The 23,459-nt window shown below is 35.3% G+C and overlaps 1 protein-coding gene across 4 annotated transcripts in view; it reads right to left on the bottom strand.

The window, feature by feature from the left end:
- The window catches only part of Diaph2 (diaphanous related formin 2), a 678,308-nt gene that overhangs the window by 623,097 nt on the left and 31,752 nt on the right, over positions 1–23,459 (bottom strand). For 3 of the 4 annotated variants that reach the window (XM_021152792.2, XM_021152793.2, XM_029473660.1), the window contains exons 2-3: positions 6,926–6,958; positions 4,146–4,322 (exon numbers count right to left, since the gene is read on the bottom strand). In XM_021152792.2, the coding sequence (XP_021008451.1) occupies positions 4,146–4,322; positions 6,926–6,958 (210 nt within the window). The remainder of the gene's footprint in view (positions 1–4,145; positions 4,323–6,925; positions 6,959–23,459) is intronic. The other variant, XM_029473659.1, reaches the window with a different exon arrangement.

The raw sequence follows: 23,459 nt of genomic DNA, 5'->3' as shown, positions 1-23,459 counted from the left end.
TCTCTCTCTCTCTCTCTCTCTCTCTCTCTCTCTCTCTCTCTCTCTCTCTCTCTCTCTCTTTCTCTCTCTCTCTCCCCCGACCCCCTTAGACTTTGCTGAATTACTCAAATTATGAGAATGGACTAACAGGCCAATAATTCAAAAGTAGACACTGGCTTTTCACATTTTACATTTTCATCTGCTTCTTTCATGAGCACCCATGAGAGGTTCAGGGAATTACATCCCCACTAAAGCAGCTGATCCACAGCAATCCTAGAACTAAGGTAGCTTTGCTTACCTCTAGTGGCTGAACTCTCTTTTCTTTAAGGCAAGGTGCTACATTTACCTCTAAACCTGTAGCCCATAGCACACTATCTAGCACATAGCATAGATCAATTAATAATAGCTAAACTGTACTCACAATAAATGCAACAAAGCCTTTTAAAACAAAAGTGCTATTTTCAAGACATTTCTACATGCAGACCTAAAACAGAAGCAAGCAGGCTATGAACCTGTCTCCCAGGGAAGTGAATTTGCAAACCTAGCTCTTTAATTTCTCCTACTTCCACACCTATCTTCCTTCTTGTTCCCCTGTAAGACTTTTATGATAAAATAATGGCAATTCTTCTAATGCATCCAGACCCAGGTTAATCTTTTCATCTGTTTCCTGAGTACATGTTGATACTCCTTTACATGTTTTTCGTATGAGTCTTCACGGGAAAATAAAATGTATTATCTGCCAAAAAATCCTGGTATTGAGCATGGTCTAAAATATGGGTTGAGGATGTAGAAAATTTAAATGTAAGCTGTAGTAGGAATTCGACTTCCTAAACAATTTCTTAAAATCTAATCATTTCTGACAACTACTCCTTGGCTTTTTATAGATGTGAAGGCCTAGTTTACGAATAATGTATTTCATGGTAACTTAATTAAACTTACTTATGCTTAGAGCACTCAAAGGTTCTCAGCCAAGCTAACCAACTTCTTAAAACCTGGTGCTGAGTGAGAAAAAAGTCCTTTAATAGCAGTCAAGGGAATACAATATGTTTCGGTTACAGTAGAGCACCTGGTGCCCAGAGGCCACTCTTCTGTGTAAATTAATGAAGAAAAGGGGGGAAAGAACAAGATTAAAAGCTTTAGAATGACCTGTGAGAATTCTAACAGGTGGAATACAAAATCAATAACTAAGCACTTATTACATATAACTAAGGCATTATTAAATTATGCCAAAGATGCAAAGCATATCTATATAGTTTTAAAATAGTATTTTGTAAAGAGTATGTGTTCTATAAAATAATCACCTAAGAATTTCATATGCGAGACCTTTAAATTGGTCAGCAATGGCACTGGGACTAATATTTAGAAAGTCTACATTTGCTATGTCAAATATCCATATGTTTATAATATAAGAAGGGATTTATTGATGAACAAAGTAAATGTGAAAGTCAAGAAAACACTCATAATCTAAAGTAAAGGTGAGCCACGGTTTTTATACAGGATGTAGTCCTACTGGCTAGCCTTTAACTTCCTATATAGCCCAGGCTGGTCTCATATTCACAGAGATCTACCTATCTTGGCCTCCTACTACTAAGGGTATGTACTACCACACCACCTAGTTCTTTTAATTAACTTCCCTCCCACTTACGAGTTTTCATTCATTTCAAAATAAATCAACTGTTATATTGGGGTTCATTAGTGAATGATTAATAATAAAATAGCTAATGCTTATAAAACATCCTTTTCTCTTGTAATTTTAAACTTAGTCTTTAATGGCTTCTATAGTGTGAAATGCTGTTGGTATGCTTGATCCTCAAGCAGGAAGATTATCGATTACCAGAATGAGACAGAATAAATTTGATCAGAAATTTCTGTTGTTGCTTTTCACTGGAAGTTTTATGAAAACATGCTATTTCTCAAAAATGTTTAATAATCCATTGTATTGGAAATTATAATGTAATCCATTTGCTGTTAAGCACCCATTGCAAAGGAAATGTGTGAAAGGTGTTATTTGATACAATGGTAGAAAAACCATTTTACACTTGGATTATTTCATCCTAAAATCCAAACACACCATTAGTCTAAACAGGATACACAGTTGTATGGTAATTCTAAGAACTGCAAATACTGGTTAACAGAAACAGCAGAATATAGGTAACATCAAGAGACTCTAAGATCATCTTATAACTCATCAAATAGCACAAGAAAATGTTTTACATTATTTGTAAGGAGGGTACCTACAAGGAGTGAAGAAAACCAAGAAATTTCATATCTAAAAGTTCAGTTCTTTTTCCCAGTCAACTCTAATGATGATACTTACCAGATTTCTATTATAAGACTGTTGTCTTTGGTGATGTTCTATAATGGCAGCTAAAGATAAGGTAAGAAATGCTCCACCTCAAACTCTTTACTCTAATACCCCATGTTTCCAATAAAGGCTATTCCTGTTAAGATTATACTATTATTTTAAAGTAATATATGCTCATTTGTAAATGGTATTCATACATATATCAGTATAACTGTTTTGCTGTTATCAGTGCTTAAGATAGTAAAACAAGGTAGTAAACTGATAAGAAATGTTGGCAACTGAACAATGGTCAGGATTTATCTGATAAAAAAAAATGGGAGAAAGTTTATAACATACTCACTATAAAGATATGTACTCACTGAATATATTCACTTATGTTCACTTTCCATTTACAAGTAAATTTTTCAACTGTATTTCCTGTATACAACATAATGTTCTAAAAAAGAAGTCATTGTTGATTGACTAAGTCTAGTTCATCATTATGTACTATTTCAAATAATGTTGTGCAGAGAACACTTTTTATTAAATCTTCACATTGTCAATATAATATACTATTTATTATAGTTACTGCTTTATAAAATAGATCTCTGTTAACTTATGTCCCATAGCTACACAAAGTCTTAAAATCCTTCGGCAATTATTTCCCTATTATCCTGCCCCCAACTACAAAAATAGTTAGTTGTTATTGTAAATTTGTTACAATGTAGAGTCTCCTGGAAAGAAGGAACCTATGTTGAAGAATTGACTCAGTAGGACTAGCTGCTAACTATCTCTGGGAGAAATTATTTTGACACCAGACAGCACAACTGCTTTATAGTGGAAAAAATGGAGGGGGGTGGAGTCTAAGGAGGTAAAAAGGAATGGAAACCACTTGTGTACACAAATAGAAGAATCTGAACATGAATTAAAAAATCACCCATGTTAACAAGAAGCAAAAAAGTCCAGTTAACTGAACATAACTGCTCAGTGAAAGAGAGAAAAATAAGAAAGACAGAAAATGTTATTAACAAAATATTCTCAAGGAATGTTTCTGGGTTTGTTACTATTATCATCATTATTAATTAAGACAGGACAGTGGAGGAGGAAACTCATTGAATAATATTAATAATGCAAGATAGATTAGGACATGTTTGGTAAAGAAGGGATGCAACAAATGTTATTGAATTCTTTATATAAAATGTATGTTCATACATAAGATTAATAAGTTAAATGAACAAATCATGTTTTAGGGTCTCTAAAAGAGATCTGGTCAAGCTAACCAATGTGAAATTACCCAATGTTTCATTTATCCCTTTTCTAAATTAAAAAAAAAAATGTTGAAAAATCCAAGTATTATACTTATTATTTTAGAAATACTTTAGAGTACACAAAAAGAAACATAAGAAGTACACTACAAAATGTAACTTGTATGACTGTTGCTAAGGGATAGTGTTAGGGTAAGGGTTAGGTTTAATTACTTGGTTCCAATTACTATATTGTTGTTTATTTTAAACTGTATCTTCCCAACTATCTTTCATATACTCAACAGGCCTTGTAGACTTAGGCTCACTTTGCTTTGGACCAGCAAGCATGCAAATTGGTTAATTGAAAATTGATTTGTTATATCACAAACTACAAAATACTAGAGAACAAAGAAATAAATCTGTCCCTAATTTTAGGCACTATGATTAGGACAGACATTCTAGCAAATAAATAAACAAACAATCTCAAATATTCGTGGAAATGCTATTGTTATCTCAACAAGGTTATGTCTGTTGTTTATATGGCATAAAACTTCCCCACAAACATTCCTATTTAAGATGCAGCGTTATTCTGGACACATGTAGTTTAAAATGACAATGAAATTAGAGGTCAAACTCACCATCATTTTCTCAAAGAGGTCCAGAACTTCCTTTTCAGACAAAATCAAAGATCGGTCATCATGTACTATCAGAGCTGGGGGGATCTCAACCATTGCAGCTTGAGAATCAATAGAATGTTGAATAATAGGCTTTTCTCTCTTGATGGCAGATTTTCTGAAACTTGTAATTCGGTCACGCTACAAACAGAGAAAGAAAACAAAACAAAACAAAAATAAAGCCCTAAGAAAAGAATCAGGATTCATGAACAAGAAGAATGAAAGCATCAAAATGGCATTTAGTATAATATATATTATTATTGTCTCTTGACAAAATGTTATTGTAAGCAGCAAGCACCAGTTAGAGACTGGACTATTTTGCAACCTTGAAGTAGTTCTTCAGCTTTAGAAGTCTAGGGGTAAGAAAACATTCCTCAAAAGTAAAACTTAGTCACTTGTCATTTCTTTCTTTACACAGGAAATAAGTAAAGAGACACTTTGGATCAAAATCTTGTGGTGGTTGTTTTAGGAAGAATGAGGCTTTGGTGCCAACTTCAGTGCTATGGAAAGGGAGAGTGGAAACTGAACAACTGCTAGCAAACTCAAAGGGAATTTTAGGGTAATGTTTTTTCTTCTGCACACTGTAAAAACTGTGACAGTATATATGAATAACTGTCATTTTAGCAGTTGCCTAATACCATGGAGTCTGAAGACAGACACAGTGAGTTTAAATCCAAACGGGAAAATCACTAACTCAGAATCAGTCAGGAAAGGAAGATACCCTTTTCTCTCACTATTTCCTCTTCTTATATTGTAGGTAATTGTGAAAGTCAAATCCACTTGGTGGGCATTGATTCTACTAATTACTGTTATTACCATATTCCTCAACTCTTTCCCAAATCATTGGCACCAGTAGGAAGTAAAACAAAGCTAAAGCACTCATTCAATTTGTTGAACATATAAACAGAAATATTTTCTTCCCCCTTTTAATATTATCTGACAAACTTACTACTTTACAGGTATTTTCTTTAAACTATTGATACCATGTACAATCACTAACAATGAGCTTGCTCTTTCATACCAAGTGAGTCAAGGACTTTAGCTGCTTGTCAATGGACCATCTGATTTAAAAATCACCAAATATTTGACATCAAACATTAGTAATATTCATAAAACTGGAGACAACTCAGTTTTATTAAGGTGTCTGTTAGGAAGCACATGCAATGTCATCAGGTCACAATAAGCAAACACACATGTTAGCTATGATGACAGTGAATGTACACTGCCATGTTACCACCATCCTTTTAAATAACCTTAAGAATATGAAAGCATTCCAGACATTATTACAGTTTATGTTTGTTTACCCCCTAAGAAACATAGTCTTTATTTTATTGGTTGAAATAATGGGTGCTTTTTTTATACACGTGTACTTTGAAGAAAGCAGTTTTAAGCAGCTTACCTGGGATTACAGAAATTATTTGAGTACATGGTTGCTTACAGAGAGATAGAAACCACAATATTTTAGAGCTGGAAAGAAAAATGAAATGCCATCCAAACCAATTCCCTCAATTCACACAACAGGTGACTCCCTTAAATACATGAGTTCCTGGTTCTGATCTCAGCGTTCACATTACAAGTATTTCTTTAAAATTATTTGAACTGTATTAGTAAATGTTGTGTAACTCTTTGAGGAAACTTAAGTTGGTTTAGATAATTGCTTCTCACATCTCAAGAAAAACAATTTTAGTAATCCCAAATAAACTGCGTCAAATTTTACTCAAAGATATGGTGAAAAAAGAAAAAGATTTGGTGGACATGAAAGCATTTAAATATGCAGTTGGGCATTAAATTAATATATCTTTTCTCCATTCATTATACACCACTTAAAGTACTTATACAGTGAAAGCATTTATACTGAGTATCAGCATTGGTAACATACAGACTTGAGCTTTCTACACCTTTCATTCTAATGCAAAAAAATGGCTTTGTACTTCAGCTACATTTTGGTAAGAAAATGAAGTTAAGTTACATACCTTCATTTCCTTAAAACAGTAATATGATTTAACATTTTTTGTAGATAGGTAAGTTCATATTAAAAAAAAACAAAACAAACAAACAAAAAAAAAAAAAAAACACTTGAAACTGTTTTAAAATACCATTCAGGAAAGCTTAGTTATAAAGAGAACATTTAAATCTTAGCTTATAACTTTCAACAAGAATTACTATGGTAGTCTGAGCTCAAAAATATAAGCTTTTTAAATTTAATAGTACATATTTGATTTGTAAACAAATTCTTCTAATATCAGAATTTAATATACTCACAATATATTTATCTATCAATAGAGAAAACAGCCATGTTTTTATAGTCTACATGTATGCATCAAAATATTGGTTGTTACATATTACAATGATTTAAAAAAAAAAACATAGCTGGAATCTGACCCAATTATTTGGGTAATTTTGAGGTAGTTTCTTTTTATTGAGGTGGGGCAGGGCACTCAATAGCCCCGGCTAACCTAGAACTCTTTGTATCTACCAGGCTGACCTCCAACTTGAAGCAATCCTCCTTCCTCAGTCTCTAAAATGTGAGAATTACAGGTAAGTACCACTGTGCCTAGCTACGGTTGCTCACATACATATGTGAAAGGGGGTGAATTGCTCTATTGGCAATGATCCTATTCTGCTATATTTTCTAAACGTGCAGTCACTTTATGTGTTGCATATATATGCTTTAATGTCCACTTTTTTAATAAAAACATAACATGCACAAGCAATGCAATAACATGCTGTTCACACCACCTTACCACATCATCTGCCAAAGTTTTTATTTGAATGTTCTATTAAAACCAAAAGGAAACAAACAAAAGAAAATAACAGTCAGAAAAAAGAAACTCATAAGTCAACCAAGACATCAATAATTAAAGAAATTCAATGATTCTCATCTTTTACCAAATGAAAATTGTCAAAAAATAAAACTCAACATACAAATAACACACCCGTTACAACATTTAAAAAAAAAATGGTAGAAATTTCAAATGAAGGTTTGGTTGGGGAGAGGATGAGCTATTTGATTTTAAATATGGACAATAAGATGGAACTTTCATATGTATATTAGATAGCACCACAACAGTATTAAAATACTACAAAGCAGTAAGCAAACTGGAATGCCAGGGCCAGGAAGCAGGAGTGGGTGGGTTGGGGAGCAGGGCGGGGGGTGGGGGGGAGGATATAGGGGGCTTTGGGGATAGCATTTGAAATGTAAATGAAGAAAATATCTAATAAAATGCCTTAAAAGTAAAAAAAAAAAAATGAAAGAAACTTCAAATGAAGGTTTAGTTGGGGGGAGGGTTAGCTATTTGATTTTAAATATGGACATTAAGATCAAACTTTCATATGTATATTAGATAGTACCACAACAGTATTAAAATACTACAAAGCAGTAAGCAAACTTCTGTTCCCTGGCAGTCTTTCAAAAGGTTCTGAAATGAATAGTGCCTAAAAGATTATGAAATTAAATAAAACAGAGTAACTATTTCACATATAGCAAACATTACTTAATGAGTAAAATGTTAAAATGTAACAAATCTAACAATTCAATAAAATTCAGGATTCAGAAGATAATTCAGAATCTTACAATAGCATGCAATCAGTATAAAGTCAAAATTTCACTGTTTTAAGTACAACTACACATCTCTTCATGATGATGTTATGTTTCTAGAAATGCATAATAAATGGCATCAGAGTACACTCAAGCAAATTAGGATGGCACATATAATATACTCTTGCAGGGTCACCATCTCATGTGCAGTCCCTTCATACTTGTTTCACATTCTGTTCCTCACAGAAGAAGCCAAATGAAGTGTATCTAACATAGCCATAGATATTGGCATGAATTTTTACTAAGTAAAATACACATCTTTCACTACAGAGGATTGCACTGGGAGTTTTCAGTAAGTCAAAACTGCTTGGTCTCAAAGTTCAGAGCAGAGCCTGAAGGAATGACCATCCAGAGACTGCCCAACTTGGGGATCTACCCCATAAACAACCACCAAACCCAGACATTAGGCAGATGCCAAGAAGAGCCTGCTGACAGGAGTCTGATATAGCTGACTCCTGTGAGGCTCTGCCAGTGCCTAGTAAATACAGTAGTTGATGCTCACAGTCATCCATTGGACGGGACACAAGTTCCCCAGTGAAAGAGCCAGAGAAATACCCAGGGAGCTGAAGGGGACTGAAGCCCCATAGAAGGAACATCAATATGAACTAACCAGTTACCCCCAATCAAAGAAAACACACGGTAGAACTTGTGGCTCTAGCTGTATATGTTGCAGAGGATGGCCTAGTCGGCCATCAATGGGAGTAGAGACCCTTGGTCCTGTGAAGGCTCTAAGCCCCAGTATAGGGGACTGCCAGGGCCAGGTAGAGGGAGTATGTGGTTTGGGAAGCAGAGGGACGGGGGAAGGGATAGGGGATTTTCGGAGGGGAAACTAGGAAAGAGGATAACATTTGAAATGTAAATAAAGAAAATGTCTACTAAAAAAAAAACTGCTTGGTCTCGCAATCTCAGGAATTTGCCTTCAATTACTACTATCCACTCTGTGCTATTAAAAACCATCCTAACCTAGAACAACCATGGCAAATGCACTAGTGCATGTATGGATCTTTTTTGTATTTTGAAAGCTTCAATTCCCTTAGGAATCCAAACTTCTTGTCCTGTACTAAATCATCATAAAACTCAATAAATCTTTATTACCTTGGGGGAGGGAGGAGAGGAGTTTAGAAAGTGGCTTAGTAAGGAAAGTGCTCACTGAATAAACATGAAAACCTAAGTTTGAAACTGTATAGCCCACCTTAAGCCAGGTGCAGTGCTGTGCATCTATAATCCCACTACTCCAACAAGAGGAGAGGCTGTGACAAGAGAACCCATGAAAGCTAATGGGTTATCTGTCCATACAGAAAGGAACAACAAAGAGGCCCTGGTTCAAATTAAATAAGGAAGTGAGGACCAAGAAATACCCAAAGTTGTCCTCTGACCTCCACTCATCCACAAACGTGCTGTGGCATGCAAGTGCACACCACACACACATACATACACACACACACACACACACACTAAGAACATCACAAAAAAGCACAAAAGATTAAAAGGGGGGTCATTTAAATCAAAACTAAAGCAATCTTTAAAAAAAGTCGTGGCGCACACCTTTAATCCTGGCACTTGGGAGGCAGAGGCAGGCGGATTTCTGAGTTCGAGGCCAGCCTGCTCTACAAAATGAGTTCTAGGACAGCCAGGGCTACACAGAGAAACCCTGTCTCGAAAAAAAAAAAAAATCAATTCACCATAGACCCTTTTCCTCCATTTCTTTTCTGGCGTTTTCTGGTGAGTTATAGAAAAGCTTCATGAACAGTTACAGATGTGATTTCCTGTAAAGCACAATTACAGACCTGAAATGAGCCTCCCCATCTGGGTTTCTTCGATAGATTACATAACTCTTCAAGCAACGTCTACTTTCCTTTTCTTCCATCCCTTTGGGGTTAGACAGTTATGATTGGAAACATCTACATTTCCAAATCCAGAATAGAAATTAGAAGAAAAATATTTGCTTTAGTCAAATTCCTATATCAAGACACATGTATGTCAGAAATGCTTCAACACTGTATCTCAATTAAACACATGTTGACAATTTAATCAGTGAAAACAAGCCCAAGAAAAAAATAGAAATGCTAGCTATCTTTTCACTTGGTTTTACAGGAAGAGTCTAAAATCTTCTCACATTTCTCTACTTTGAATTAACATTCTTTTGTTCACAATAGGCCACATAATATGGACAATTAGACTTGGGTGAAATTTAAGATAATATAAGCAAACATCTCATTTTACAAATAAGAGAGTAACATTTATACTAATGGTACCCCTGTATTCCATTTTCTATGCTGAACACTTCTACATTAAGTCACTCTTCATTTCCAATAGCCTAGCAACAGACTGTTCAGTAACACACACACACACACAGAGGCAAGCACACACACACCAAACCTAATTAAAGCCACCATCCGCTCTTACCTAGATTTCCTTAGTAACCTCCTACCTTGTCTCCCTCATTCTATTTTTGTTCTCTTACAGTGAGTTTTGAAAAGGGCAGACAATGGTATACTGTGAAAACCAAAGTCATGTCACTCCCCAGCTCAAACCTGCAATGACTCTATTTTCCCATCCAATGGGACTCAAGGTCATTACAATGACTAGATAATCCCTGACCTCATCTTTCACTGCTTCTCCTTCATTCAACTAGCTCCATTCACACTAACCACTTCAGTGCTCCCAAGAAAAGCAATCACACACAAATTCGCTCTTCCCCCTACCTGCATTGTTCATTTCTGTTATCTGTACAACTTGCCCCTTCATTCTCCTACCAATGATTTTTTTTTTTTTTTTTTTTGTCAGTGAGGCTTACTCTGGTAATTCTATTCTAATAATAACATATGCCTAATCCACACATTCCCTTGTCTTTCTCCAAATAATATTTAATATAACAATCTTTAAACTAATGTTATTCATTATGTTACCTTTTGCTTTTTACTCTCTAGTGCTGGAGATATAACCCAGGGCTCAGTACATGTTAAGCAATCACTCTGCCATTCAGCTACACCCCCAACTGTTTCCTATCTTTTTCAACACACTATAATATGAACTGTATAGGGATAGATAGTCTTTTCTGACTGATTGTGGGCAGTGCTTCTGATGTCTAAAACAATGCTTGGTACACTAAAGCGCAATAACGATTATGAATGACTCTCATACTCCCTTTCATAAATATTTACTTCATCCTGGTCCTGCAAAGACTAATAACCCAAAGGTATTCAGGCTTTGTATGACTTGGCCCCAGGCCACCTTTCACTTTTCCCTCTTGGTCCTTGTACTACTTAAAGCAAAATATTACTTAGTGTATGTCCTATGATGTCCTGTTGGTAGTTTTGCAGATCCCTTGACCTGGGATATTCATTTTAGTACATGTATTTCTATTTCTAGAACGTCTCTAAAATTTAAAATTTGACTATTGGCAAATCAAATGTGAAACTCTGAAAACTGGATAATGATTGTACTATATTTTACTCTCAAAGATTTTTTTTTCTCTAACAGTTATTTTCAAGAATGATAGAGTACCCCCAGGGCACAAAGCAAATTATAGTCACATAAAAAATTATTCCAATTACTTATGATAGAGAGCCATAAAGAAAAACACTTCACTCTTGAATTTTTGATTTATAAATTTTATTCCAGCACAGAAACATACATCCTATATAAATGTGAACATTTACTATAATACAGCTATTTTCTAATCCATTTCTCTCACTAACATATTTGCTTTCAGGAGCAAGAGAGATTGCTCAGTGGGTAAGAGCACATACTGTTCTTGGAGAAGACCCAAATGTAGTAGCCAGCACCCAAATCAGTCAGGTGGCTCATAACTACCTGTAACTTCAGAACATTCAATACCTTTTCTCACCCTACAGACACCTGTACACATGCATCAGACACTCATGCAGACACACACATACATACACATGTAAACAAAAAAGAATTTAAAAAAATATTTAAATTTCACAAATACTATATTTCATAAACATAGTGACACTTAAAACCGTTCTTTAAAATTGAGAGAAGAGAAATGACTATGGTGTGCTGAAAAGTTAAATCTTTAGCAGGGACAAAGAAACTGAGTTTCAGAAATTGTGATTTTCTTTTAGCCATTGTATACTAAAAATGCACTAATATTGTAGTTTAAGTCACAATTAAGTGATCATCAATAGAAAACCAATGAGTGGCAGTGAAAACTCAATATACAGGAGCACTCCATCATAGTAACAAAGACACCAAACAGTAAGTAGTTCAAAAAAATGTAAAGAGCTGCTTTGGGGCAAGACTAACTCAAACATGTTCATATGAACTGATCTTTAAAACACATTTGAAAATAATTGTATCAAAGTTTACTTTCAGGACTGAATTATAGCACAGTGGTAGAGCATTCAATAGACATGTATGAGAGACCATGAGTTAGGCCCTCAGCACAGAAAAACAGTATTTTAAAATGAATAGATAAACTATCATTTCATATCCATATGTTCTTCCCAGAAAAGTTCTCAAATCATTTATGAATTTAATATATATAGACGTACATATGTTTCCTCAAACCACAAAAAAAGCAAACATGGATCTTATTCCTTCACACAAACTAGAGAGCTATACATGGACTTGAAAGAACATTTAAAAGGATAAGACAAAAATAACCCCCAAAATTAGAATCACAGCCTTGAATTAAAAGCACTGATTAAAGTCATTTTGCTAAGTTTTTATTATGCAAATATAATGATAATGGTCATTACAATGGGGCATATTACATCAATAAGTATAGTGACCATATATTTTCATTAAGCGCAACTCTGAAGAAGCAATCAAACTATGCATTACTCAAGCAATCAGTGTTTATTAAACTTCATTTATGATCAGCTATATTAAATATAATAGTGTAGTATTATATAGCATTATATAATTATAAAAGTATTGCTCTAGAGTCTCAACCCCTTAAGAAAAAGAGAAATGGCTGAGTTACTATAAACTCTTAATGTTGAAGTTCTGATAGCAAAGCTAAAGGTCATTATGGCAAGAAAATTAAGTTTTAATTTTCTCAATCAGGCAGAAATTAACAAAAGGAGCAAGATGTAAAGAGTCAACTCTCTCATGGCCAATGTTACATGGTAATACAGTGCTTTATAAACATTGTGAAACTAGTCTAGTACCACAGAAATTGAACAACTAAATTAGATATAACTCAAAACTCTCATCGTCAACTCAAAAACCTCAATCACTGTATTTGACAATTCTCTTTTAAAGAAGATCAATAAGTTGGCCATTACAACAAAAAATGCATGGTCAATTATTCACCCAGCTTTAAGTATTTTGCTCAAAAAAAAAAAAAAAAAAAAAAAAAGGCCAGAACAATGAAATACAATGAGATACAGAACGATGCATTCATATCAATATAACAAACATTTGCATCTACTATATAAGTTCTAGTTTAGAGATCAGAGGATTGAACAAACAATCACAAAAATTGGGGAAGTGAGGGTACTGCCTGAGTTCTCAAGAGAAAGTACCCTAGTATAGCTTCCACCCACATTTCAAGTTAGAAATATCTTGAGGAAAGGGAGCAAGGGAGTCAAGAGACACAAGGCAGGCCTAAACTCCTCTATATGGCACATCTGCCTAATACCTATTCGGATTGGAGGCTGTCCTACAAGGAAGTGGTTCTGCCTTCCAACTTTTAAGATCATATACTCGGAACTTTCAAAGCTACTAAGACCAATCGAAAGAATTCCAGGTTATTTGAATACCTAGTAATCAAAATCAACATTCTAAGCAGTCCTTGGAATCCTTCATAGAGATTTTGAGTTTAGTAGTTCTCTGTTCTATTTATTTCACCAAGAAAATTATCTATAATCTGATTTTTAGAAGCAAGCTCAATGTAGAGATTTGCTTCCAGGATGACAGAACAAATGTTAGCTTTCAACATCATGGAAATGTTTACTACCTGGATTTAAAATTATCCTCAGTCACTCTTTCATCTCCTTTCTAACATAAGAGTCATTTTCTAACAGGAACACATCATTTTAGGCAATACTGTCCTCCATCACAATTAATATTTATGAATAGATGCTAGATGAACTGGCAACATGCTAGACACTACAAACTTAAAGAAATATAGTCCTGCTTTCAAAGGCCAAAACCCTAAAAGATGAGATGACCATACTGACTTTAAGCTCCAATTATCTGCCATACTTTGCTGTTTAACACCTGTAACTATCCATTTCTTCACTTAAGTAGGAAAATACATTTATATTTTTATTAACAGTAACCACACCTCCTCAGAGATACTGTCAAGTTGAAGCATCAAACTTTAAGCCACCAGACTTTTTGCTATTACAAATCAAAATTCTTTCTGCTATTGTTCTGACAAGAAAAGAAAAGAAAAGGAAAGCAAAGCAAAGCAAAGCAAAGCAAAGCAAAGAAAAGAAAAGAAAAGAAAAGAAAAACAAAAGAAAACCACGTTCCTTCTGGGATCTTCTTCTCAAGCTGTTCTTTCGATATAAAAAGAATAAAATATTTATATACAAGAGATCAAATATGACATCAAAGTCCGGGACTTCTGTTTTCTTCATGAAGCAAAAGACTGTTACTACATTAAATTAGTTTTTTAAGCCTGTCCTAACAATAAAAAATGAACTGTACCACCATAAACTTGAATGTCAGGAAAAGGCAACTATAGTATGGGAATCCAACAGTCTCTTCTGTTTGATAGACATGACCCACCTCAGAATATGTTCAGGAAATGTATGCTCACCACTTTGGTATTCAACAAAAGTTCCTAAGAATAAATTGTAAAAGCCACATTATATCTGAATTCAGCAAAACAATCGCAGGAATAATAAAGCTGTTGTAGTAAGAGCTTCTCCTACAGGTAGAGAAATCACATTTGTTCACTATGTACTAAACCAACTGAGATATGAAGACCTGGACTTCAATTTTTTTTTCTTCTTGGACTATGAATTAAAAGAAAAGATAGGAATAGAGAAGCTAGCCTTACATAAATACATGTATTTCAATGTTTCAATGAAGTAATTAGTGCATTAAATACACTTGTGTCGACGAGTTAGCCAAATGAAGATTGATGTTTAAGAAATAAAATTCTACTTTCTCGGTTAATTAAAGGATGAATGAATGCATGAGCCAAGCAAACATTAAGAAAGTACCCATTATTAAACAGCCAGCAGTTTATGGTATCTAGAAGTATAAGACATGCTTTTCCCTTAAGGCATGTGCAATCTAACCATATAAAAGCAAGTCAATAATTAAATACTAAGCTCTAAGATCTGCAGCTTCTCCTCCTCTACTACACTATCCACTATTATCACAGCATTACCCCGCTATCTGTAAGTTTGTGAGCACTAGTTAAATGTTGTATTCTTCTTACTAGAAAACAGGTCCCCTCATAGTAGAGATTTCACTGGCTTCTAAACTCTAACACTTTAACAACTACTGGGACACAATACCTGTTCAAATATTTCATTTAATAAATTCATTTAAGTACAAAAAAGAATTCTGGGAAGAAACAGTTGAACTATTGTGTTGAACTGGGTTGAGAAAGGAGGATAATAATACACACTAATTTCTGGACAGGAATACCCAGGAAGAAAAAAAGGGGGGGGGAGGAAGTAAGACAAAGGAGACATTACTCTATGCTTCAGGCAAGTTGGGAGCAGTGGCCTTTGAAACAAAACGTTCAAAAGGAAGGACATTACATTTTCAAGATGTACTCTGTGGTCAGATTAGAGTTAATCATGAAAACCATAAGGGGAACCTATACAATATTTCCAACCTCTGGGGGTCCTAAGGCCTTCCTAATTCACAGAAGGACATGGAGGATATAATGTTGGTTGTTTGTTTGCTTTTTTGTTTGTCTGTTCTAATTAATTTGGATAGCATGAATCCACAATCATTTCTGGAACTTTTGAAGGCAGATATGTTTTGAAATTTCAAATAGTTCAAGTTTGAGAAATATGGCTATGTATACTACAAATAACAAAGCATACAGGAAAACCCAAAGTAGCACACTGTGTTGCATTCAAGTTTAGCAATGAGACACTGGTGTTCCACCAAGCAGGATAAATAAAGTCTGTACACAGACTCTACTAGGGCAGGTTTTATTGCCGATTTATAAAAGGCTATATGCACCAGCTGGTTTTGTGTGTCAGTTTGACACAAGCAAGAGTCATCAGAGAGGAAAGAGCCTCAGTTGAGGAAATGCCCTCATGAGATCCAGCTCCTTCTTTTTTTTTTAATCATCCAGCCACTTATTTATTTTTAATAATTACTTAACTAATTAATTTAATTACATCCTGACCACAGTTTTCCCTCCCTCCTGTCCTCTCTGTCCTCCCCCCCCCAATACTCTGTCTCAATTCAAAAAAGTGGAGGCCTCTCATGGGTCTAAATCATCCTTGGCATATTAAGTTTCAGTAAAACTAGGTTCATCCTCTGTAAGGCATTTTCTTATACTGATCAATGGGGAAGGTCCAGCCCATTTTGGGTGGTGCCATCCCTGGGCTGGTGGTTCTGGGTTCTATAAGAAAGCAAGCTGAGCAAGCCATGAGGAACAAGCCAGTAAGCAGCACCACTCCATTGTCTCTGCATCAACTCCTGCCTCCAAGTTTCTACCCTGTTTGAGTTTCTGACTGACTTCTTGTGGTAATGATTGGAAATATGGAAGCATAATTCAAATAAGCCCTCCCCGCAACACACAACTTGCTTTTTGGTCGTGGTGTTTTGATGCAGCAATCGAAACCCTAACTAAGAAAGGCCATTTTCAGATTTCATAGGTTTTAGAATTTCAGAAAAGGGTTGTGGATGCATATGTATTACTGACTGAAGGAGGAACCAAAAGCTCGGGAAAAGCAATAGGCCGTGGTCTTTTCTATGTATGTATCAGCAACCCACTACTGTGCGTTTGTTAGCACTGTGCTCAAAGACTCACTATGTTGCCTCATTTAAATCTCCACAAGAATGCTATGGAGGGGGTTATTATTCCATTTGGCCTTAGCATTTTTAATTAACATTTAGGCCATAAAATTAAGATCCCACGCTCTGAAACTTCTATCTCCTTCCAAAGTCGTTGGTAGACAGTAAACAGCACTATGACATTTCTGGTTAGTGGTTGTCAGTTTTGACCTATCCTTGCATTCTTCACTGGACTTGAGTGCATATTCCACTCACATTTCTTCCTTCCTCATTACCATTCATCTTTTCTAACGTTACTGTTCTCTTGTAGTAAGTGACCCGTGGTTTCTGACCTCCCCCCTTTGTAATTATCAGATCACAATTATTTGATATTTGCCTTCCCTGCTATCTTGGAAACTCAATGTGAACAGGACTAAAGATCTCTCCTCCACCTTTCTGTCTATATATAGAACTCTAACCCATCTGTTTCTCTCTCAGCACCTTTTAGTGTTGTTTATTGTCATTGTTTTCAGATAGTCTTCCTGTGCAGCTCAGGCTGGTCTCAAAACTCTCAACATCCTCCCCCCACCCTAGCTCACTCTCCCCAATTCTGGATTTTCAGGGCTATACAGTCCACACCCAGATTCAGGCCTATGTCTCATGACTCTTTGTTCCTACAACTTCCTCGGAGATTTCACCCAGAGTCTAATGTAGAATAAGCATTCAGATTTGTAATGATTGATGGAACTGGGGCTGGGAAAAAGAGGAGTGACAGAAAGAAAGAGAGATCTGATTGTTATGATAAGAGCTCAGATTAGGTGGTAGCAATTGGAATAGAGAAAGCTGTTAGTATATGTAATTTTGTTTAAAATTACCCTTGTTATTGAAGCAATGTACCCAGACATATGATTGTTGTTTGTATTAAGTAGAGTAATTTAAATATATGCTGTTGTGATTACTATCTTTACAACACACAAATAACCTCTAAATTGCTGTGATTACTACTAGTAGATACTTCACCTTACAATGACTTATCATGCATCTACTTCAAGCAGCTTTTATAAATAACCATAGCATTTAGTTTTCTGATGCAGCTACAAAATTAATGTGACAAAACAAGATGATTCACTCCTTTAAAGCTTTAAGAATATAAATTGCCTAAAACTGAAAATTATACCTGAATTTTGAATATGTTATTATTAAACTTAATTTTATAACAATATACATAAAATTCAACCAACCATTTAAGTTAATGCCATTACCAATACTTTTAACTTCTATTCCTGAATTTCCTAACAATCCAAAACTCAGGAGTGAGTCAAATCTAAAAGTTTGTTTGTTTAGTTCAGTTTTTAGCTCTTGGGAAACGCAGGCAGATTGAAATGTGCAACTCAAAGCCATGGCTTCCCAACGAAAAGTAGATCCCCTCAGTTCTGATCAGTTCAGAGAAAGGCAGGCGGCTTTCTCAGACTCACAGAAGAATGTTTGGTTTTAATCTGATAAAACCAGCCTTACAACTGAACATTGACAAGTATTTTAAACTAAAAACCTTGAGACAAATATGATGATATGGTAGGCGAAAATAATACAATTTTGAGAGGTCTTCCCAAAAATGCTGTGGAAGAACTTAGTATTAACAGCATGTATAAAAATGTTTAAATTTGATTTTTCTCAGGACGGGTGCCATATTCTTTGCTCAGTAGTGATATCCCTGGTAAAAGCATTCCTCGAACATTTGTACTTTGGCTCTCTATTTATTTTCATGTTTTAACTCAGTTTTAATTTGCTTAAGGCATTAACTTCTGAGCTCTCAAGAGAAACTGTCAAAATAATCAACAGAGAAGAACAAAACTGTCACTTATACTACCATGTTTTCCAATGCCATCATAACAAATTAGCAGGGAGTATTAATTGTGTATATTTTCTTATATTACGCAAAGCAACAACTAGTTAATGTTTATTCATACAGGCCCTAAATTTCTTCTAAACTCATGCTTGTCAAAATGAACTCTTCATACATCTCAAGAGCTTTGCTTATGGAAAGATAACAACAGCTCATAAACCAGAAACTATACTTTCAAAGTATATGTATATTTCAAAGTATATGTAGTCTAGCCATTGTATCATTACAAAATAAAAGGCAATGGCCTACATGCCCCTTTCTCTGAAGAAAAAAAAAAAAATGGAGAACTAAAGTGGTAACACTTCACATTTACAGGACAAAGCAAATGACTCAAATATTTTTAATATTGTGAACCACTTAAATGCTTTAATGCAAAGCTTCGCAGGCTGTAAACATACTGCTTTTCTTTAGAACAACACTGGTGTTCATTCATCAATATATTGATTATAGTTTATATAAAGCCAGAAAATATGAAGGAACTATTAATCTGTTTATAATTATTTGACTTTACTGACGTCAAGAAAAGATTCCAATCAGGAAAGACAAATTCTTTCCCAGGGACGCATATCATATATTTGCACCTAGTGCTTCAGCCACATTAAACATGCTAATAGTACTCTGTGTGTGTGTGTGTGTGTGTGTGTGTGTGTGTGTGTGTGTGTGTGTGTAGCCTTTTTGATGCAAGAGAAAGTCTAACTTCTCCAGGATAGATTTGAGAAGTTCTAAACTTATTTTAATAGCTTCTATAGGCATTCCTATTTTCTTCAACATTGAGTAATTTGGATTGATAACAATTTGTCCAATTAGACATTAGAAGATTGAACTTAAGTGTCATATAAGAGACAGAATAAATTACAGTCAGTGTACTGAAATGGAAATACAAATGTGCTTCAACATTTACAGAATTTCTCTTGCTATGATATCTTGAGTTTAGCCCCACATTAATATGCCAGGAAGACAAGGGTAGCAAAGAAATTTACAAAATAACTAAATTGACTTCTCACCAATACAATTCCATTTTCTAATAATATTGTACTTATTCTATATAAACTGACTAATTTAATAAGCATCACCTTCAATATGTACGGGCTCTTTATAGTCCTGAGATGTATGTAGTAGCATGTACAGCTAGTTCTATCGCTATATTTTCCTACAAAACCAATGTTCTGAAATGATGGTTAAATTCACAACTAGATTTAGTATGCACATGTGCACACACACAGACACACACAGATATACACCCTGTAATGCACCGCAAATTTATATTCTTTGTAAGTATGAATGTAGGAGGACAACTATGATCTCCTTTAGAACACTTCCAGTGGAAAACAATCAGACTCAGGTTGTAAAAAGGTTTTTCTTCCCTACAGGCAAGTATGTATTGCTAGTGAAGGCTGCACTAGCAGTAGTCCACAAGAAGACAGAAGAAGAAGACAGAAGAAGAAGAAGAAGAAGAAGAAGAAGAAGAAGAAGAAGAAGAAGAAGAAGAAGAAGAAGAAGAAGAAGAAGAAGAAGAAGAAGAAGAAACTGGCCACTCATTTCAGTGCAATGATTAGAGAATGAATGGGAGAAAACACATTCTTGCTCTAGGTCCTTGAGTGTCTAAAATAAGAAACAGGGGTCAATGCACCCCTTCTTTTAAAGAAAATATCCTGGCATCTAAATGCCTTCATAAGAACTATCTCAACAGTACATAGAGTGAACTACTTCAAGAGCTTAAGTATAAATTTGACCTACCAAGTTGAAAGGCCTCTGAATGGATATTTTTTTCAGATAACCACTGAACTTGTAAGATCTCAAATTCTATACACTATATAGAAGCACATACCTACTTGAGCTTTAAATAGTGAGCATTTATTTATCTTAGCAAAATATTAGAATGTGCTCTTCTCTCTTTAATTCCATAATAGAATATACTAAGTTAGACACTTCTTTTCATATGAAATGTAGAAATGAGACTATGGGGGCTGGAGAGATGGCTCAGCGGGTAAGAGCACTGACTGCTCTTCCAAAGGTCATGAGTTCAAATCCCAGCAACCACATGGTGGCTCACAACCATCCTTAATAAGATCTGATGCCCTCTTCTGGTGTGTCTGAAGACAGCTACAGTGTACTTAGATATAATAATAAAATAAATCTTTAAAATAAAAAAGAAAGAAAGAAAGAAATGAGACTATGTGTAGACCCAAATCTGTAGGCAAGACCCATTTGGGACATGTAACTGAAATTTTGAAGTAGCCATTTTATAAACTAAACATTTAAGAAGCATGGTGTCAATCACCAGTAGCTGTCAAGGACCAGTGATTTTGTGAACTACAGAATGCTTAAAGAAGCAGTAACACACAAAACACACCCTTTGTTACTCCCAATACCTTGGTTCACACTTTGGTTACAATATTTATCAAAGTATACTACTATTATTACCACTACCACCACCACCACCACCACCACCACCACTATTATTTCTAACTACAAAGTAGAGACTACAATATAGGAACTTAGTTTTATACTTTGGAATACACACTATAAATTGGTCAAAAATGATCCTGTATATTGATTAGCAAGCACTATGCTGCTTACATGACATCTTCCTCAAAAGTTTATAATGCCTATTTAAGGTTCTTTATCAATTGTTTTAAATGTTGTACTGCAAACCAGTATGTAAACATTGCCTAGTTTACTTTATTGCTCCACTTTCAATGCAACAAGTCAAATAAATATATGGGAGATGAAAGAAAAAGGGAGAAGCAAAGGAAGAAAGACAAGGAGATAAAGGGGGATGGATTTTAGAGAAAGTGTAGAGACAGACTGAATGAATGAATGAATGAATGAGAATCCAACTAGCAGGGAATGCTATTGATTTTTTTTAATTTGTTCACAGAAATGGGGGAGGGGGAGAAAAGCAGAACCTAAAGAGATATTCAGGATTGTATTACTAATTAAGAGCCACTAAGTACTGTATACCAGGCACTGTTCTTAGAGTTTTAATTTAATTCCCACAATAAACCTGTAATGTAGGTACTGTGTCTAATGTAAACATAGGCACACAGAGGTTCAACCAAACTACTTTGTGTAACATTTCCTGGCCTGTATGCAACATCATCATGCCAGTCAAAAACATACTATCACAAGATAAATAGCAAACACCACACTGTGAGGGTATGTTGCAACTCGTGACTGCACAGAGTGAAACACCTTGGCACTGGACTATAGTTACTAGTTAACTTGCTTGGAAAATAATGCAAGTTCCCACCCTACCATCTACATAGCTACTTTGAGAACTCAAGCAAGCGCTATAGAGCACAAAGGTCACATGACTTTCAGATTGCTTCCTATGAACCAAGCTTGTGTAAAAGGGCTGCAGTTTTATTTTCCAACACCGACCTTTTCAGGTGTTCATTTGTCAGCACCAGAGAAGGCTACAGTAAACTACAAAGTACTAAGCAGTGACAGCATGCCTACTAGCGTTTCAGAAAATTCTTTCCCTATTTCCATTAAAAATATAGAAAGAAAATGTCATGAAATAAATGCTAATGATATCTGTAAGGAAGATGGATTTTTAGTTTGGATTTGCATTAAAAATATTTATTGTATTTGTTTAAATTCCATGACAAGAAAATTACATTAGATGCAATAAATCTCAAAACAAAAATTAAAAATCTTCCCAGTTTTGGCTGTTATCTGCCTAAATTTAGTACCAGTGACATACAAAGTAAACTATATTAACTTCATCTCTCAAGGATTTGATAATTTCAACATAAACTCTGGAGATAGTTAACAAGGAAGCTTAACTTTATTAAATAGAAACTCCCATCAGAACTTCATCGAGGACATATAACCATAAATTTAACGGTCTTGCTTAATGGATTTAGGGGTGAAACCACAAACTGTTCTTGGATAACTAGACAGGAAGTAGCAGGCACGGAGGCCACTAAGAACAGACCACTGCCTCAAAATCACCTGTGGGTCCTGCATAGCCAAATCCCTATTTGCACAGCAATATTGAGAAAAAGACTTATCACAGCTGCCCCTTCCTGAAGATTTAAAATGCAAAAACTGGAAGACAGAATGGGTATCTAGGCTTTGATGAGGGAGTTAAAGGAGAAACCAGTAAGGCACAGCTACATTGTATACGGTTTTTGTCTCTTTATCTTGAATGCTCTTTACTACATTTTCCTTGTTTGTTGGTTTGTTGGTCTGTTTGAGGCAGGCAGCAGATCTAGAGGACAGCCTGCTCTACTAAGTGAGTTCTGGTGGTGGAAGGTGGGAAGAAAGAGAGGAAGAGAGAGAGAGACAGAGACAGAGAGAGACAGAGAGGTCTAGCTCTGACATTCTTTGGGGAAAGAGTTGCTCTGGGTTTGGGGCTTTTGGCTTTTTGGTTTTTTGAGACATTTTTACTGGCTAAAAAATAATAATATTACAAAGATACTATAATTATTTCACATAAGAGTTAATCCAACTTGGCCTATCATCTGGTAAGGAAAGCACTCCCCTGAACAAATAACAATGAGATTAATGGGGTATGTACGCATACACACACCTTTGACATCACTACATGCATAGCAACACTTGCAGACCCTCCCTGCTAAACCTGTTTGCTTTTCTGAGTTAATAGGAAGGGTATAATTTTTCTTTTCCATGTATCTCTCTGGATACAAGCTCAAATCCTAAGGCTACTTTGATGCTCTGTTCCCTCCTCCTCTCTACCTTTCTATCTGTTCTCTCAGTCTCTCTGTCTCTCTGTCTCTCTCTGTCTGTCTCTCTGTCTGTCTCTCTGTCTGTCTCTCTGTCTGTCTCTGTCTCTGTCTCTCTCTGTCTCTCTCTCTCTGTCTCTCTCTCTGTCTCTCTCTCTGTCTCTCTCTCTGTCTCTCTCTCTGTCTCT

This window comes from Mus caroli, chromosome X (genome assembly GCF_900094665.2).
Source record: "Mus caroli chromosome X, CAROLI_EIJ_v1.1, whole genome shotgun sequence".
NCBI lineage: Eukaryota > Metazoa > Chordata > Mammalia > Rodentia > Muridae > Mus > Mus caroli.
The sequence above is the reverse complement of the archived record's forward strand: the minus strand, read 5'-3'. Positions and strand labels throughout refer to the sequence as shown.